This window comes from Chlorocebus sabaeus, chromosome 25, assembly GCF_047675955.1.
Source record: "Chlorocebus sabaeus isolate Y175 chromosome 25, mChlSab1.0.hap1, whole genome shotgun sequence".
NCBI classification, from domain to species: Eukaryota; Metazoa; Chordata; class Mammalia; order Primates; family Cercopithecidae; genus Chlorocebus; species Chlorocebus sabaeus.
In genome coordinates, this window is record NC_132928.1 from 61688877 (window position 1) to 61707712 (window position 18836).

The following is an 18836-nucleotide window of genomic DNA, read 5'->3' on the forward strand; positions in this document are numbered from 1 at the left end:
TTTCAACTTTGGTGAATCTGACAATTATGTGCCTTGGAGTTGCTCTTCTTGAGGAGTATCTTTGTGGCGTTCTCTGTATTTCCTGAATTTGAATGTTGGCCTGTCTTGCTAGGTTGGGGAAGTTCTCCTGGATAATATCCTGCAGAGTGTTTTCCAACTTGGTTCCATTCTCCCCATCACTTTCAGGTACACCAATCAGACATAAATTTGGTTTTTTCACATAGTCCCATCTTTCTTGGAGGCTTTGTTTGTTTCTTTTTACTCTTCTTTCTCTAAACTTCTCATCTCACTTCATTTCATTCATTTGATCTTCAATCATTGATACCCTTTCTTCCAGTTGATCGAATCAGACACTGAATCAGCATTCGTCACGTAGTCCTCGTGACATGGTTTTCAGCTCCATCAGGTCATTTAAGGACTTCTCTACACTGGTTAGTTTAGTTAGCCATTCATCAAATCTTTTTTCAAGGTTTTTAGCTTCTTTGCGATGGGTTCGAACTTCCTCCTTTAGCTTGGAGAAGTTTGATCGCCTGAAGCCTTCTTCTCTCAATTCGTCAAAGTCATTCTCCTTCAAGCTTTGTTCTATTGCTGGCGAGGAGTTGCATTCCTTTGGAGAGGTGCTCTGATTTTTAGAATTTTCAGCTTTTCTGCTCTGTTTTAGCCCCATCTTTGTGGTTTTATCTATCTTTGGTCTTTGATGATGGTGACGTACAGATGGGGTTTTCGTGTGGATGTCCTTTCTGTTTGTTAGTTTTCCTTCTAACAGTCAGGACCCTCAGCTGCAGGTCTGTTGGAGTTTGCTGGATGTCCACTCCAGACCCTATTTGCTGGGTATCAGCAGTGGAGTCTGCATAACAGTGAATACTGTTGAACAGCAAATGTTGCTGCCTGATCATTCCTCTGGAAGCTTTGTCTCAGAGGGGTACCCGGCCATGTGAGGTGTCAGTCTGCCCCTACTTGGGAGTGCCTCCCAGTTAGGCTACTCGGAGGTCAGGGACCCACTTGAGGATGCAGTCTGTCCGTTCTCAGATCTCAAACTCTGTGCTGGGAGAACCACTACTCTCAGTAATAACTTTTTATTGGTGGATTTATCTTCTTAGTTGTGCTTTCCTTGGATCAATGTATTATGAGTTATTCTGAAAACACCCTAAGGATAATGCCCTAGAGAGGCATAATTGCCAGAGTAACTTAATCTGAGATGAAAATAACACACTGATAACTGCAATGATTACTAAACGTTAAGGTGGTCTAGTTGTAACATCTATCACTCTGCTGATTACCAGATTATTTTGACTAAATAGCTGGCCAAAGTTGGAGTCTCTTTCCTTCTTTATCATGTCACGTACAACGCTCCCAAAACGTGAAGCTTGGTCCAAAAGTATCCAGACAGTAGAGGATGGTTTCTTAATCCCTTGGTAAAAATAACCCTCTTTCAAACCTGACCCACAACCCTGTCTGAGGTATCAAATATACAGATTTATATACTCCTTTTACTAAGATTTATTGGGCTCCAACTATATGACAGGTAAATAAATAATGTTAAGTGTTGAAGATGCAAAAAGAAAAAAGAAATTGTCATTATCTCAAAGAAGTTGTCATCTAAGCACAACATGCAAACAAATAGAGTTATCCACAAGACAAGACCACAGATGAAGGAGTGGCTACATGTGTCTAGGAAATGTTAGAGAAATATCACAAAAAAGAGCTGAGATTTGAAGGATGAATTTTAAATTTACCAAGTAGATGGGAGATACCTGAGAAAGCAGGTGATCTCAGAAAGAAAGAAGAGTATAAGCAAAAGCATACAGTAATGAAAACATTTTAAGCTCTGAGGACTACAAATGGCTGGCTGAGGCCAAATCAAGAAAAATCATGTACACAGTATATACTTGGGATTTATTTTACAAAAGATACTGCAAGACCAACTCTGGGCTTCCTTCTCTTTCACCTATGCCATAATGGGGTACTCTAATGGGACTCCGCAGTATATGATGGGGAGTCTCTATGCTATATATAATTAAAATATAATTGCATTAATAAGGAATATCCTCAGCCTCTTAAATCTACTAAAAAAAAAAAACTAAGTGTTTCAAAATTCTTATTTGCAATAAATTAATGTTCCCACAAAATCATAGGATCTACAAATAATCCAACTATAAAAACAGGTAATATTTGACTCATGGTCAAAAAGCTTCTTTTCCTATATAATGAATCATTAGTGTTTTAAAATTTTAAAAAGTCCTATAAAGGCTTATGATAATAATAATTTTTTTTCAAGATACCAGCTCTTGCTCTGTCATCCAGTCTTGAAGTGTAGTGGTGGAACGCCTGGGCTTAAGTGATCCTCCTGCTTTTCCCTCCCGAGTAACTGGGACTACAGGCATGTGCCACCATATCCAGTTAACTTTTAAATTTTTTGTAGAGACAGAGTCTCACTACATTTCCCACCCTGGTCTTTAACCCCCGGCCTCAAGCGATCTTCCCACCTCAAGCCTCCCAAAGTGCTGGGATTATAAGCGTGAGCCACACGCTTGGCCTATGATTATAATATTTAAAAAGAAAATCTGACTAATCATTTCTCAAGCTGGAAATGAGAAAGAGTAATCATTTTTTCAAATATACATATTCTACTGGAAATCATACATCAAAGGAATCGTCGTATCTTTAAAAATAAGCAAACAAAACAGGTCTTTTAACAGTCATTCCTTTGGTTCCCAAGTGATTATTTTGTATAATGTAAGAGTTAAAATTCTGAATAGTGATCATCAAAAAGCATTCTACATATATGTTATTCCAGGAAATTTTTTCTATTGTAAGAAAAGGGGGCTAGGCATGATGGTTCACGCCTGTAACCCCAGCACTTCGGGAGGCCGAGACAGGTGGATCACTTGAGCTCAGGAGTTCGAGACCAGCCTGGCCAACATGGTGAAACCCCAACTCTTAAAAAAATACAAAAACTAGCCGAGCATGGTGGCACACACGTGGTAGTCTCAGCTATTCGGAAGGCTGAGGCAGGAGAAACTCCTAAATCTGGGAGGCAGAGTTTGCAGTGGGCTGAGATCACGCCACTGCACTCCAGCCTGGGCAGGAGCAAGACTGTCTCAAAAAAGAATAATAAAAAAGAAAAAGAAAAGGGTTACCCTTGTAATTACTGACCTAAAAGAATTAGGATTTGAAAACATCAAGCTTTTTTGCTAAGCCAGGACAATTAAGTAAAACTTACTGAAATAAAACTATGACCTATTAAAGACAGCCTCAATATGAACTTCTTTTTCGGCTGACAGGTGATACACATTTACTTAAATATCTTATTGTTTAAATGTGGAAAAACAAGAAATAAACAATTTATTCCATAAAATTGAAAATTTTTAATTAAACTTCGGACTGCCAATACCATGTTTCCACTGATACAAAAATAGTTGTATACTTCCCCTATATATGAACTCAGAAGCTAAGAGCCAGTGAAAACCAGAACATAATCATAATTAAAAATCATACGTTATCCCAGCTTATTGAACTGTATATCATGAAGCATTTCACTAGAAACTAGCCACTGTTTGTAAACTGATAAAAATCCAGTTTCTTAAACTACTTAGCTGAAGATTAGATTCTGTGAGCCTAAAAGAGTAAGTCTTAACCTGTAAGATCCAGCTTCAAACAGCCAGCCAGGCCCATTCATACATCACTATATAACCTAAATTAATAGACAAAAATGTTTTAAAACGTTTTTAGAAACAAATATAAAATATTAATATTAGAAAGGACTTTAGACATTATGACTCTCTTAATTTATGAAGAAAAAGGCTAAAGAAAGTTTAAATAACTTGGTCAGAATGGTAAAAAAAAAAAAAAAACCAACATATAAATCTATATATGCCATTATAGTAATCATAATGTAATTTTAAAATTTTCATGGAACTCTTCTTCATTCAAAGACCTAAATATTAATGAAGTAAATTTTACATTGCAATAATATCAAGAAGTAGATAGAAGTAAGACTACTGTGCCACTTATCAAATTATCTCCTCTCAGCTCCAAATTTATCCTTCACTTTTATAGATTATGCAATGGAACTGAGTCCTTTAAATATTTTTGCTTTGCCAGTTGGCATAATGTTAAGCTTTGTCAGTAAAAAGCACTGAAAGGATAACGCAGGAAAAAGGAGTTTGCTTCCTATCTCTAATGTGAGCTCCTGCAACCATGCACAGTTTTTCCAGTGCCAGGGTCTTCCAGTGTGGGCAGTTTCCCCAGCACGATAGCACCAGAGTCCTGCAGTCAGTTTCACCAGGGCCCACCTGCTGAATGAACAGTGCAACACCCAACAGTTTCTCCTGCCTCATTTCCCCATGTCCCCAGACATTCTGTAGCATACTACCTCTGATGAGAAACCTCTCCTTAAAAAGTATTTCTCAGTGCCCTACAGAGAGGTGTTCCAGCAAGTTCCAGAGGGGAATTCCCAACAAGTTACACTAGCATGGTATCACAAAGACTTCTCTGCTATCCAGTGAGCCATGACACCCTCTTTAATAAGGTCTAAATCTCAGCACTCAGCAAGGGGGTCTCTTCTTTAGGGTGGTTTATCTCAGTCCCAGGGTTAGTGGCAGTTCATAGTATCTATTATTTCTTTATTTTATAGAGACTTCTTTACTTTTTAGTAGCCAAGCCTTTATTACTCCAGTCTCCTGATATAGGTAGTAATTCTTTTTATTACACTTTCCCTATTGAAATTACTGTGTGGTTTACTTGACTAGAGCATGACTGATACAATCATCAATACACGGTTGCTACTACCGCAAAAAATTAAAAGCTAGAGTACATTTTTGGAATCACTATTAAAAGAATAGATGTTAAAAGACTTAAAAATATAGGAAATTTGGGCCAGGCATGGTGGCTCATGCCTGTAATCCCAACACTTTGAGAGGATAAGGCGGGCGGATCACTTGAGGTCAGGAGTTCAAGATCAGCCTGGCCAACATGGTGAAACCCTGTCTCTACTAAAAATACAAAAATTAGCCGAGCATGGTGATGCACGCCTGTAATCCCAGATCCTTGGGAGGCTGAGGCAGGAGAATCACTTGAACCCAGCAGGCAGAGGTTGCAGTGAGCCAAGATCACACCACTGCACTGCAGCCTTCCAGCCTGGGTGACAGAATGAGACCCTGCAAAAAAAAAAAAAAAAAAGATAGGGAAATTTAAGACAATCAGGAGAGAAAAACATTATCATTTGAGTTGGGAGGCAGCTAGGAAATATACATATTCCTATTCTTAACTAGAACTTTAAATGATGTGTTGAAAGTTTAAGATCTTACAAATTTTGAAATAACTAGTCATATTTCCAAAACAGAAAATTTCTCATTTAACTGTTATATCAAGTGTAAAGAACATCACACACTTTCCTTTTATTACAATCAGTCGGCTGTTTATAGCTTTATCATTCAGTATCTAAATTTCTCTGAAATCATCCTTGTAAAGGAAACATTCTATGGATATAATGGACTGCTATTTGAAACAGTAATTAAAGTTATTTGAGAGTTAGAAAATTATTTAATTATTAGATATCTCTTGCCTTCTAGTGAGGGGGTTTATTAGCTTATGGTAATTTTTTTCTTCATTGAAAGCATTTTAATTTTTACGGTACCTCAAGAACTATTCACACAGCCATCATTTGGTTGTTTTTGTCTTTAAAAGTTTTAAATGTAAATTTTCTGAAAGACTAAATTTCAAATTTTTAAGCAAATGAAACAATGACCAAAGTTGGCAGCTTTATCCACACTACTCTTAACGTTAAAATAAATAACTTTTTAGACTGTTAAGATAATATATTAAGGTTACACATAAAAGTAATTTTCTTATTAACTCATACTTTATATATCGCACATTTTCCCCAAAAAAGTGTTATTGAAATAATGTCACTTGTACCAATTATTATCCACTTAAATAAACAATACATTTAAATTTTCTAGAGCCCAAGGCTGAATAAAATCTTCTATTTCCCTAAGTAATCTAAGAGACCCACATGTACCTAAGAACCTCTAAATTATACAATAAACTTCAGCAAAACAGGGAGGATATTCTATTATAAATGCCCATTCTATGTTTGTTTACAATTACTTCATTTCTGCCTTCTTGATTTTTTTCTCTCATTAAATTACAGAGTTTTTAAACTACTTTACCTTTCTGCTGTAAGGATTACTAATTACTAATTTGGTGTCATCTGAGCCAGATAAAATATATTCTCCAGTGTCATTCCAACAGATTGTATTAACCTAAAAAGAAAGCAAAAAAGAAATATAAGCAAATTGGACATAAAAGAAAATATGCCATCTTTCACTCACCTGGTGGTACAAAACTTTTACCACTAATGAGGTTATATGTTAAAAAGTATTTAACATAGGGCTGTCCAATCTTATGGCTTCCCTGGGCCAAAGTGGAAGAAGAATAACTGTCCCAAGCCACACATAAAATACACTAACAGTAGCTGATGAGCTAAAAATAAATTGCAAAAAACATCTCATAATGTTTTAAGAAAGTTTACGAATTTATGTGGGCCACATTCAAAGCTGTCCTGGGCCTCATGCAGCCCACAGGCTGCGTGTTAGACAAGCTTGATTTAACAGTTGATGTATTAAAAAAACAAGTTTCCAGTTCCCAGTTCCACATGTAAGAACCTTAGCAGTTGCCACTCCATTCTAACAACAAATAAAAAGATAACAGACTGTAAAATAAATAACTGATCTTGGATCCTTCAGAGAGGCAAGGATACAGGACAAAATGCTACCTCCTAGATTGGAGAGATGAACAGGTAAACACAAGGAGTCTTGGCTTACCGGAGCACAGACTCATGAGCAGAAACCTCTGTGAGAAACAGGGCTAGGGTAGGAACACCTGAACTATAATTGATGAATTGTTGGAGGTTCAGAAAGCGTAACTCTGAATGTTAAAAACTCCAGGGAAGGCCAGGCGCAGTGGCTCACGTCATAATCCCAGCACTTTGGGAGGCCAAGGCAGGTGGATCACCTGAGGTCAGAGGTTCGAGACCAGCCTGACCAATATGGCAAAACCCCGTCTCTACTAAAAATACAACAATTAGCCAGGCATGGTGGCATGCACCTATAATCCCAGCTACTCGGGAGGTTGAGACAGGAGAACTGCTTGAACCCAGGAGTTGGAGGTTTCAGGGAGCCAAGATCATGCCACTGCACTCCAGGCTAGGTGACAGCACAAGATTCTGTCTCCAAAAACAACAACAACAACAACAACAAAAACTCCAGGGAACCCAGTCATGGGGCGGTGGGGTACAACGCAGAGGGTGTTTCTGTGATTTAATTTTAACTCGAGAGCTCAACCAGATTTTCACAATAAATTTCAGATTAAAATAGTCTTCTAGCAGAGGGAGGGAAAAAGAAACCATTTTGAGTATCCCAGAGTACTCTGCCGTTCTTAACAAGATCTGCCCTCAAGAAGAGCTATTTAACCACAGCCTACCCACTGAGGTTTTATCAGAGCCTAACTGACCTAGGCAAAGAGAAATACCTAATTCCAGCCTTCCACATTGGGGAAGGAAAAGACATAATTCCAGCCTAAGCTACTAACCTGTTCCACCTCAGTAGGGGAATAGGAGGTGCGGATAATCCCTTGTGAAGCCCGTAGTCCAGACGCATAGGCTCTTTAAGAGACAGAGACCTAATCATAGGCCTGTAGCACACTTCCTCTCCTCCTACACTTTACCAGTAAATTCCTAAGGACCTATTTATATCATTACTTTTAATCAGTACTTCATGTCCAGTTATTAAGAAAAATTACACGCCATACCAAAAGGCAAAAATACAACTTGAAGAGATAAAGTCAGCATCAGAACCAAATATAGCAGGTCTGCTGGAACTGTAAGACCAGGAATTTGAAACAACTATGATTAGTATGGTAAGAGTTCCAATGGATAAAGTAGACAGCATATAAGAAGAGATGGGCAATGTCAGCAGAGAGATGGAAATCTTAAGAATAAAAAGGAAATGTTAGCAATCAAAAACAATGTAACAGAAATGAACAATGCCTCTGATGGGCTTATTAGTGGACTAGACACAGTTGAGGAAACAATCTCTGACCTTGAGGATATATCAATAAAAACCTACAAAACTGAAAAGCAAAAAGAACAAAGACTGAAAACAAGCAAAACAAAACATAATGTCCAAGGAATGTGGGACAACTACAAAAGGCATAACTCATGCATAAAGTGAATACCAGAGGAGAAGGAGAAAAGAACAGAATATCTGAAACAATGACTGATAATTTCCTCCACATGAATGTCAGAAACCAAACCATATATCCAGTAAGCTCAGAGAACAACAATCAGTATAAATACAAAAAGAACTACACCTAGGCAAGCATTTTTCAAACTGAAGAAAACCAAAGATAAGAAAAAATCCTGAAAGAAGCTGGAAGAAAAAACATTATTTATAGAGGAGCAAAGATAAGAATTATATCCAACATCTCCTCAGAAATCATGTAAGCAAGAAGAGTGAAATATTTAAAGCAGTAACAGAAACAAAACATTCCCTGCAAAATTATCCTCCAAAACTAAAGGAAAAATAAAGCTGTTCTCAGATAAACGAACATTGAGGGAATTTGTTGCCAGCAGACCTACCTCGCAAGAAATTATGAAAGGAGTTCTTTAAAGAAAAGGAAAATAAACATAGGTCAGAGACATATATCTACATAAAGAAAGAAGGAGCACCGAAGGAGGAATAAGTGAAGATAAAACACAAACTTTTATTTTACTTATTCTTAATTGAGCTAACAAATTATTTTATTGTTCAAAATAATAGCAACAATGTATTTGATCACCTATGCTTATATCTAGCACATATAAAAATATGCTTATGAGTACTTACACATAAGTGAGTAACAGAAACAGTACAAGGTATAAGATGGAAGATTTAAAATTATTTTGTACTCACACTCCCTGTGAAGCATTATAGTGTTATTTGAAATAAAGTGGACTTAAATTTGTTGTATATGTACATTGAAAACTTTAGGGCAACTACTTAAAAAGTTTAAAAAATAAGTGTAACTAATAAATACTAAGGAAGGAGAGGAAAAAAAACTATATGAAAGGCTCAATTAAAACCACAAAAGGGCCGGGCATGGTGGCTCACATCTGTAATCTCAGCACTTTGGGAGGCCAAGGAGGGCAGATCACTTGAGGTCAGGAGTTAGAGACCAGCCTGGCCAACATGGTGAAACCTTGTCTCTACTAAAATATAAAAATTAGCAGGGTGTGGTGGCGGGCGTCTGTAATCCCAGCTACTCGGGAGGCTGAGGCAGGAGAATCACTTAAACGTGGGAAGTAGAGGTAGCAGTGAGCTGAGACTAAACCACTGTACTCCAGCCTGGGTGGCAGAGTGAGACTCCATCTCAAAAGGAAAAAAATAAATAAATAAAAAAAACAGAAACAAAAAAACACAAAAGGCAGAAGAATAGGAAACAAAAATAGGAACAAAGAACAAAGACAAAAAGCAGAAAACAGTAACAAATATAGGAAATATTAATCCAGCTATACCAGTAATCACTTTGAATGTCAATAGTCTAAATTAAAAATTATTATTATTATTATTATTTTTGAGACAGAGTTCTACTCTTTTGCCCAGGCTACAGTGAAGCAGCGCGACCTCAGCTCACTGCAACCTCCACCTCCCAAGTTCAAGCAATTCTCCCGCCTCAGCCTCCCGAGTAGCTGGGATTACAGGCACCCACCACCATGCCTGGCTAATTTTTGTATTTTCAGTAGAGCCAGTGTTTCGCCATGTTGCCCAGGCTGGTTTCGAACTCCATACTTCAGGTGATCCACCTGCCTCAGCCTCCAAAGTGCTAGGATTACAGATGTGAGCCACCACACCGGGCTACTTTTTTTTGTTTTTTTGAGATGGAGTCTCGCTTCATCGCCAGGCTGGAGTGCAGTGGTGCTATCTCAGCTCACTGCAACCCTCCACCTCCCGGGTTCAAACGATTCTCCTGCCTCAGTCTCCCAAGTAGCTGGGATTACAGGCATGTGCCACCATGCCTGGCTAATTTTTTGTATTTTTAGTAGAGACAGCGCTTTGCCATGTTGGCCAGGCTGGTCTTGAACTCCTGACCTCAGGTGATTGCCCGCCTCGACCTCCCAAAGTACTGGGATTACAGGGGTGAGCCACCGTGCTCAGCCTAAAAATTAAGAGAGAGGGTCAGGGTGGATCAAAAAACAAGATCCAAATATATGTTGTTTACAAGAAATCCATTTTAAACATAAAGATCCATATGGATTAAAAGTAAACGGATTGAGAAACATATATCATACTAATACAAATTAAAAGCAAACAGGAGTAGTTACATTAATTTCAGACAGACCAGACTTCAAAGCAAGAAAAAGTATCAGAGAAATAACAATAAACAGGTCAGTTTCCCCAAGACAACATAGTTTCCGCATCCCTAATATGTATGTGCTTAACAACAAAGTATCAAAATATGTCAGACAAGAACCGTAAGAACCGTTAGAACTATAAGGAGAAACAGATGAATCTAGTATGATACCTGGAGACTTCAATTCCCTCTATCAGAAAAAGACAGATCTAGCAGGCAGGAAATCAGTAAGGACACAGTTAAACTCAAAACCACCAATTATCTGAATATAACAGATATTTATAGACTACTTCATTCAACAACAGCAGAATAAACAGTCCTCTCAAGCTCACATGAAACATTTACCAAGACAGACCACACTTGAGCCCTTAAAATACACTTCATCAAATTTAAAAGAATAAAAATCAAACAGCATCTACTCTTAGACCACAAAGGAATTAAGCTAAAATCAGTAACAGAAAAATAACTGGAAAATCCCAAAATACACAGAAGTTCAAAATAACACATGGGTCAAAGAAGAAATCTCAAGAGAAATTTTAAAAGATTTTGAATTCAATGAAAATCAAAACAAAGCTAATTAAAATCTGTGAGGGGCAACTAAGTAGGTCTCAGTGGAAATCTTACAGCATTTCTGAAATCCAAAATGCTTTGAGCATCATGTTGGCACTCAAAAAGTTTCAAATTTTGAAGCATTTCAATTTTTCAGATTTTCAAATTAAAGACACTCAACCTGAAGAAGATTTCCTGCTAATATCAAAAACAAGGCAAGGACGTCCTCTCTCACCACTTCGTTTCAACACCATACTTTAAGTCCTAGCTAATGCAATAAGACAAGAAAAGGAAAGAAAAGCAAAGGAAAAGTATAAAGATTGGAAAAGAAGAAATAAAACGGTCTGCAGATAACAAGATCATCTATATGGAAAATAAAAATTTAAAAACCCTCCTGGAGGCCAGGCGCAGTGGGTCACACCTGTAATCGCAGCATTTTGGGAGGCCGAGGCGGGCAGACTATGAGGTCAGGAGATTGAGACCATCCTGGCTAACACGGTGAAACACCGTCTCTACTAAAATTACAAAAAATTAGCCAGGTGTGGTGGTAGGTACCTGTAGTCCCAGCTACTAGGGAGGCTGAGGCAGGAGAATGGTGTGAACCTGCGAGGCAGAGCTTGCACTGAGCCGAGATTGCACCACTGCACTCCAGCCTGGGCGACAGAGCAAGACTCTTTCAAAAAATAAAAAAAAAAATTTTTAAAACCCTCCTGGAACTAATAAGTATTGTAGCAAAGTAAAAGGATAAAAGGTTAATATTAAAAAGTCAATTATTTTCCTGTATGCCAGAAACGAACAAGTGGAATTTGAATTTTAAAACACAATACCATTACATTAGCACTCCAAAACAAGATACACTTAGGTATAAACTGAATAAAATATGTGTAAGATTTCTATGAGGAAAATTATAAAACTCTGATAAAAGAAATCAAAGAAATAAATGAAGAGCTATTCCATATTAATAAATAGAAAGATTCAATATTCTCAAGGTGTCAATTCTTCCCTACTTGTTCTACAGATTCGATGCATTCCTATCAAAATCTCAGCAAATTATTTTGTGGGTACTGACAAACTGATTCTAAAGTTTCAAAGACTCGAGCTAGCCAACACATGTTAAGGGAGATCAAAGTTGTTCTTCTCAAGCTCACATGGAACATTTACCAAGACAGACCATATTTGAGGCCTTAAAATACACTTTAACAAATTTAAGGCCGGGCACGGTGGCTCAAGCCTGTAATCCCAGCACTTTGGGAGGCCGAGACGGGCGGATCACGAGGTCAGGAGATCAAGACCATCCTGGCTAACGCAGTGAAACCCCGTCTCTGCTAAAAAATACAAAAAACTAGCCGGGCGAGGTGGTGGGTGCCTGTAGTCCCAACTACTCGGGAGGCTGAGGCAGGAGAATGGCGTAAACCCGGGAGGCGGAGCTTGCAGTGAGCTGAGATCCGGCCACTGCACTCCAGCCTGGGTGGCAGAGCCAGACTCTGTCTCAAAAAAAAAAAAAAAAAAACAAATTTAAAAGAATGAAAATCATACAGTGTCTACTCTTAGACCACAATGGAATTAAACTAAAATCAGTAACACAAAGATAAGCGGAAAATCCCAAGATAGCTGACACTACCCAACTTCAAGACTTACTACAAGGAGCCTGTAATCCCCGCACTTCGGGAGGCCAAGGCAGGCAGATCATGAGGTCAGGAGTTCGAAACCAGCCTGGCCAACATGGTGAAATCCCGTCTCTACTAAAGATACAAAAAAATTAGCTGGGCATGGTGGTGCGTGCCTGTAATCCCAGCTACTCTGGAGGCTGTGGCAGGAGAATCACTTGAACCCAGGAGGCAGAGGCTGTGGTGAGCCCAGATCATGTCATTGCACTCCAGCCTGGGTAAGAGGCCAAGATTCCGTCTCAAAAAATAAATAAATAAATAATTTTAAAAAATTTTTACTCTAAGACTACACCAAATAAGAAAGTATGGTATAATGAAACAGAATTCAGAGCCCAGAAACAGACCCAGATAAACACGATCAACGGACCTTTGACAAAGGAGTAAAGTCAATACAATGCAGCTAGTCCTTCCAACAGATAGTGCTGGTACAACTGCATATTCACATGCAAAAAATAAATAAAAAAAAAATCTAGACACATAACTTAAACCCTTCGCAAAAATTAATTCAAAATAGATCACAGATCTAAACATAAACACAAAACTATAAATCTCTGAGAACACAGGAAAAAAACTCAGATGACCTTGGGTATGGTGATAACTTACTAAGTACAACACCAAGGCAAGATCCATAAAAGAAATCATTGATAAGCGTGACTTCACTAAAATTAAAAACTTCCACCCTGCAAAAGACAATGTCAAGAAAATGAGAAGACAAGACACAGACAGGGAAAATACTTGCAAAAGACACATCTAATAAAGTGCTGTTATCTAAAATACATAAAGAACACTTAAAACACAACAATAAGAAACAATCTGATTATGAGCCAAAGGCCATAACAGGTACTGCAGCAAAGAAGATATACAGATTGCAAACAAGCATATGAAAAGATAATCCACGTCCTATGTTATCAGGGAAATACACTACATACCTATTAGAATGGCCAAAATAGAGAACACTGACAACATCAAATACTGGCAAGGATGTGGAGCATCAGGAACTTACATTCATTGCTGGTGGGAATGCAAAATTGTACAGTTACTTTGAAGGACAGCTGGTGATTTCTTATAAAAACTAAACATTCTCTAAATGTACAATGCAGCATGCTCCTTGTTATTTATCCAAAGGAGCTGAAAACATATGATCACACATACACCTGCACACGAACGTAAACATATGTCCACACAAACATCTGCCCACAAACGTTTCTGGCAACTTTACTCATAACTGCCAGTTTTTGGAAGCACCCAAGATGTCCTTCAGCAGGTGAATGGATAAACTGTGGTACATCTACAGAATGAAGTATTATTCAGCGCTAAAAAGAAATGAGCTATAAAGTCATGAAAAGATAGAGGAAACTTAAATGTATAAGTGAAAGAAAAACAATCTGAAAAGGCTACATACTATGTGATTCCAATTATATGACATTCTGGAAAAGGCTAAACTATGGAGACTATAAAAAGATCAGTGGTCATCAGGAGTTCGGAAGGTGGGTGAAAGATAGGCAGAGCACAAAAGATTTTTTTTTTTTTTTTTTTTTTTTTGAGACGGAATCTCACTCTGTCACCCAGGACTGGAGTGCAGTGGCGGGATCTCAGCTCACTGCAAGCTCCGCCTCCCGGGTTCACGCCATTCTCCTGCCTCAGCCTCCCGAGTAGCTAGGACTGCAGGCACCTGCCCCCACGCCCGGCTATTTTTTTGTATTTTTAGTAGAGACGGGGTTTCACTCTGTTAGGCAGGATAGTCTCAATCTCCTGACCTCGTGATCCGCCCACCTCTGCCTCCCAAAGTGCTGGGATTACAGGCATGAGTGAGCCACCGCACCCGGCCATCAAGCACAGAAGATTTTTAAGGCAGTGAAACAACTCCACATGATACTATAATGGTGGATATATATCATTATACATTTGTTCAAACTCATTAGATGTCTGAAACCAAGAGTGAGCCCTATTGTAAACTATGGACTTTGGGTGGATTATGATGTATTAATGTAGGCTCATAAAGTATAGCAAATGTACCACTCTGGTGGAAGATGCTGATAATGGAAAATGCTGTGCAAGTATGTGGGCAGGGGATATATGGGAAATTCCCATACCTTCCTCTCAATTTTGCTATGAACCTAAAACTGCCCTAAAAAATTAAAAATAAAGCATTAAATATTGACTGTCATTTAGTAAACACAATGTTCTGATATTTTACAATGAAATGTCAGAGCCACTAAGTTTCATCGTGTAAATTTACTTATTTGAATTTATTTAGTATTCACAGGCATAAAACCAGATCACCTAAAATAAAACTAGAAAAACCTATTACAAAACTACAGTAATCAAGACTGTGTGGTACTGGCAAAAACAAAGACATACAGATCAATGTAAAGGAATTAAGAGTTCAGAAATAAACTCTTCCATTTATGGTCAAGTGATTTTTGACAAGAGATCCAAGACCATTCAATGAAAGAAAAGTCTTTTCACCCAATGGTGCTGAGACAATTACATAATTGCCACTAAAAAAAAAAAAAAAACTTGGACCCGTACTTTACACTATATAAAAATTAACTGAAAATACATCAAAGATCTAAACAGAAGAGCTAAAACTATACAACTCTTAGAAGAAAACAGGTATAAATCTTCATGATCAGCGATTAATCAAGTTTCTTAAATATGGCACCAACAGCCCAAGCAAACAGCAAAAAGATATTAGACCTCACCAAAATTAAAAACTTTTGTACATTAAAGGACACTATGAAGAAGGTGAAAAGACAACCCATAGAATGAAGGGAAATATTTGCAAATCATATATCTGACAAGAGTCCCAGAATATACAAATACAACTCAACAACAAAAAGACAAACAATCCAATTAAAAATAGATAAAAGATTTAAATAGACATTTCTCCAAAGAAGGTATGTAAATGACTCATGTGCACATAAAAAGATGCTCAACATCATTAGTCATCAGGGAAATAAAAACCAAAATCACAACAAATTAGCACTTCACATCCATTAGGATGATTATAATTTTTTTTAAAGAAACAGAAAATAACAAGAGTTGGCAAGGGTGTCGAGAAACTGGAACCCTGTATGTTGCTGTCAGGAATGTAAAATGGTATAGCTCTTTGGAAAACAGTTTTGATACCTCCTCAAAAAGTGAGATATCAGTTTACCATATGACCTAGCAATTCTACAACTAGGTATACAGCCAAGATAATTGAAAACCTGCAATACACAAAAATTTGTACACAAATGTTCACAGCAGCGTTATTCATAATTGCCAAAAAATGGAAACAACCCAAATATCCAACAAGTGATGAAGAGATTAAATGTGGTATATCTGTACAAGGAAATATTTATTCGATAATAAAAAGGAATGAAATACTGACACACACTACAACATGGATGAACCTTGAAAACATTACACTAAGTGAAAGAACTCTGACATTAACAGCCAATATTGTATGATTCCATTTATATGAAATGTCCAGAATACACAGATTGGTAGAGACAGAAAGTATTAGTGATTGCTAACTGCTAAATGGAGGTGAAATGGTGACTGATAATTGATACTCTTTTTCGTATGATAAAATTAGTGGAATTAAATAGTGGCGATGGCTCCACAACTTTACAAATACAGTAAAAACCACCGAATTGAACACTTAAAATGGGTGAATTTTATAGTATGTGAGCTATACCTAAATTAAAAAAAAATAAATGTCCACTTCTAGTCAAGATGTCAGCACATGGACCAGATTTATCATCATGCTTGTAACAACTAAAAAAGAGCAAAACATACATTTTTTAAGTGTAGAAGAAACATTTACTGATAGAGATGATATTCTGGGCCACAGAACAAATCTTAATGTATTTAAATAAAAGACCACAAGTCATTGAAAGTATGTTGTCTGACCAAAATGGAATTAAATCAGAAATCATTAAAATAAAGACACATTGGAAAACTAAGAAATAACAGATGGCCACAGAAATAACAGATGGTCAAAGAAGAAATTACAAAACAAATTAAAAAGTATTTTGAATTCAATGAAAATAAAAATGCAACATATCTCGATTTATGGATTACAGCTAAAGCAATATTTAGAAGAAAACTTACAGTACCAAAAAAAACCTCTATTTTAGAAAAGACAACGGTGTCATATCAACGACCTCAGCTTCCACTCAAAAAATTACAAAACAGGCCGGGCGCGGTGGCTCAAGCCTGTAATCCCAGCACTTTGGGAGGCCGAGACGGGAGGATCACGAGGTCAGGAGATCGAGACCATCCTGGCTAACACAGTGAAACCCCGTCTCTACTAAAAAAATACAAAAAAAATAGCCGGGCGAGGTGGCGGGCGCCTGTAGTCCCAGCTACTCGGGAGGCTGAGGCAGGAGAATGGCGAAAACCCGGGAGGCGGAGCTTGCAGTGAGCTGAGATCCGGCCACTGCACTCCAGCCTGGGCGACAGAGCGAGACTCCGTCTCAAAAAAAAAAAAAAAAAAAAAAAAATTACAAAACAAAGAGCAAATGAAACCCAAAGTCTGCAGAAGACTCAAATAATAAATATATTAGCAGAAATCAATGAAATAGAAAACAGAAAAACAACAGAGACAATTAATGAGAACAGAGGTTGGTTCTTTGAGAAGACAAAATTAACTAGCCTCTAGCCAAACTAATCAGGAAAAAACGTGGAGAAAATATTACCAGTATCAGTAATGAGAAACACAGTAACATACAATACAGATTCTACAACTATTTAAAGACATAAGGGAGTATTATGAACAATTTTATGTCAATAAATTCAACAATTTACATAAAATAAATTCAGTAAAGCACACATATTAAACAAGGTTCACTCAAGACACAGATACCCTGAATAGTTTATTTTTATTAAATAAATGGAAACATAGTTAGACATTTCCCAGAAAAAACAAAGACACCTGGCAAAATCCAGCAATGATTCATGATGATAGCTCTTAGCAAGTTAGGAATAAAGGAGAATATCCTCGACCTGATAACCAGCATCCATGAAAAAACTGCTGATATCATACTAAATAGAAAGAGACAATGTTCTTAGGCCAAGCACAGTGGCTCATACCTGTAATCTCAGCACTTTGCTTTGGGAGGTTGAGGTGGGAGGTATCACTTGAGCCCAGGAGTTCAAGACCAAACTGGGCAACATAATGAGACTTCACCTCTACAAAAAAACAAATTTGCCGGGGTGGTGGCACGCATCTATGGTCCCAGCTAACTCAGGAGGCTGAGGTGGGAAGATAGCCTGAGCCCAGGAGGTCAAGGCTATAGTGAGCTATGATTGTGCCACTGTACTCCAATCTGGGCAACAGAGGAAAACCCTGTTTTTCCCTCTGAGATCAGAACAAGACGAGGATGTCTGATTCCACTCCTTCTGTTCAATCTTATAGTAGAATACTAACCAATGAAATAAGTCAAGAAAAGAAATAAAAGGAATCCAGACTAGAAAAGAAGTAAAACTATCTTAATTCTCAGATGACTTGATTATTTACATAGAATATCCTATAAAATCTTAAGGAAAAAAAAAGCTACTTGAATGAATATGAGAGTTCAGGAAGTTTCCAGAATACAGATGAGTATGTAAAAATTAATGGGGCAGGAAATGTAACCACAACATGATACTACTAGATGCCTGTTAGAATGTCTTAAAAAAAAAAACAAAAAAACTGACCACACCAAATGCTGGTGAGGACATGGACCAACTGGAACTTCTACATACTAACAATGGGAATGTTAAATGGTACAACAACACTGGAAAACAATCGGTTTCTTAAGTTAAGCAGGTACCTAACATATGACTCATTCATTCCACTCAAAGGTATTTACCAAAAAAGAATAAAAGCATATGTCCATACAAAGACTCTACACGAATATTCATGGCAACTTTATTTGTAACAGTCCTCAACTGGATACAACCCAATGTCCACTGACAGGAGAAGAGATAAAAATTATGATTTATCCATATAATAAATGCTCCTCAGCAATAAAAAGTAATAAATTATTGATAACACTGAACAACATGAATCCCAAAATAATTATTCTAAGTAAAATGTAAAGTTAAAAAAGCCAAATGAAAAAAGGATACATAGTCAATGATTCCATTTATATAAAATTCTAGAAAATGCAAACTGATTTATAGTGACAGAATAGAGATCATTGGTTGACTGGGGTTGAGCGTGATGTTAAGGAATGAGAGGGCACATGGCCAAAC

The 18836-nt window shown here is 37.5% G+C and overlaps 1 protein-coding gene across 10 annotated transcripts in view; it reads right to left on the reverse strand.

Moving 5' to 3' along the window:
• The window catches only part of DCAF6 (DDB1 and CUL4 associated factor 6), a 140819-nt gene that overhangs the window by 104048 nt on the left and 17935 nt on the right, over positions 1–18836 (reverse strand). For 9 of the 10 annotated variants that reach the window (XM_037986001.2, XM_037985999.2, XM_007989634.3 and 6 more), the window contains one exon: positions 6174–6266. Coding sequence is in view for 6 of the 10 variants with exons in the window: in XM_007989634.3 (XP_007987825.3) it covers positions 6174–6266 (93 nt within the window). In the remaining 4 variants the exon portion in view is untranslated. Of the gene's footprint in view, positions 1–6173; positions 6267–13537; positions 13557–18836 lie in introns of those variants that run through there. The other variant, XM_073011814.1, reaches the window with a different exon arrangement.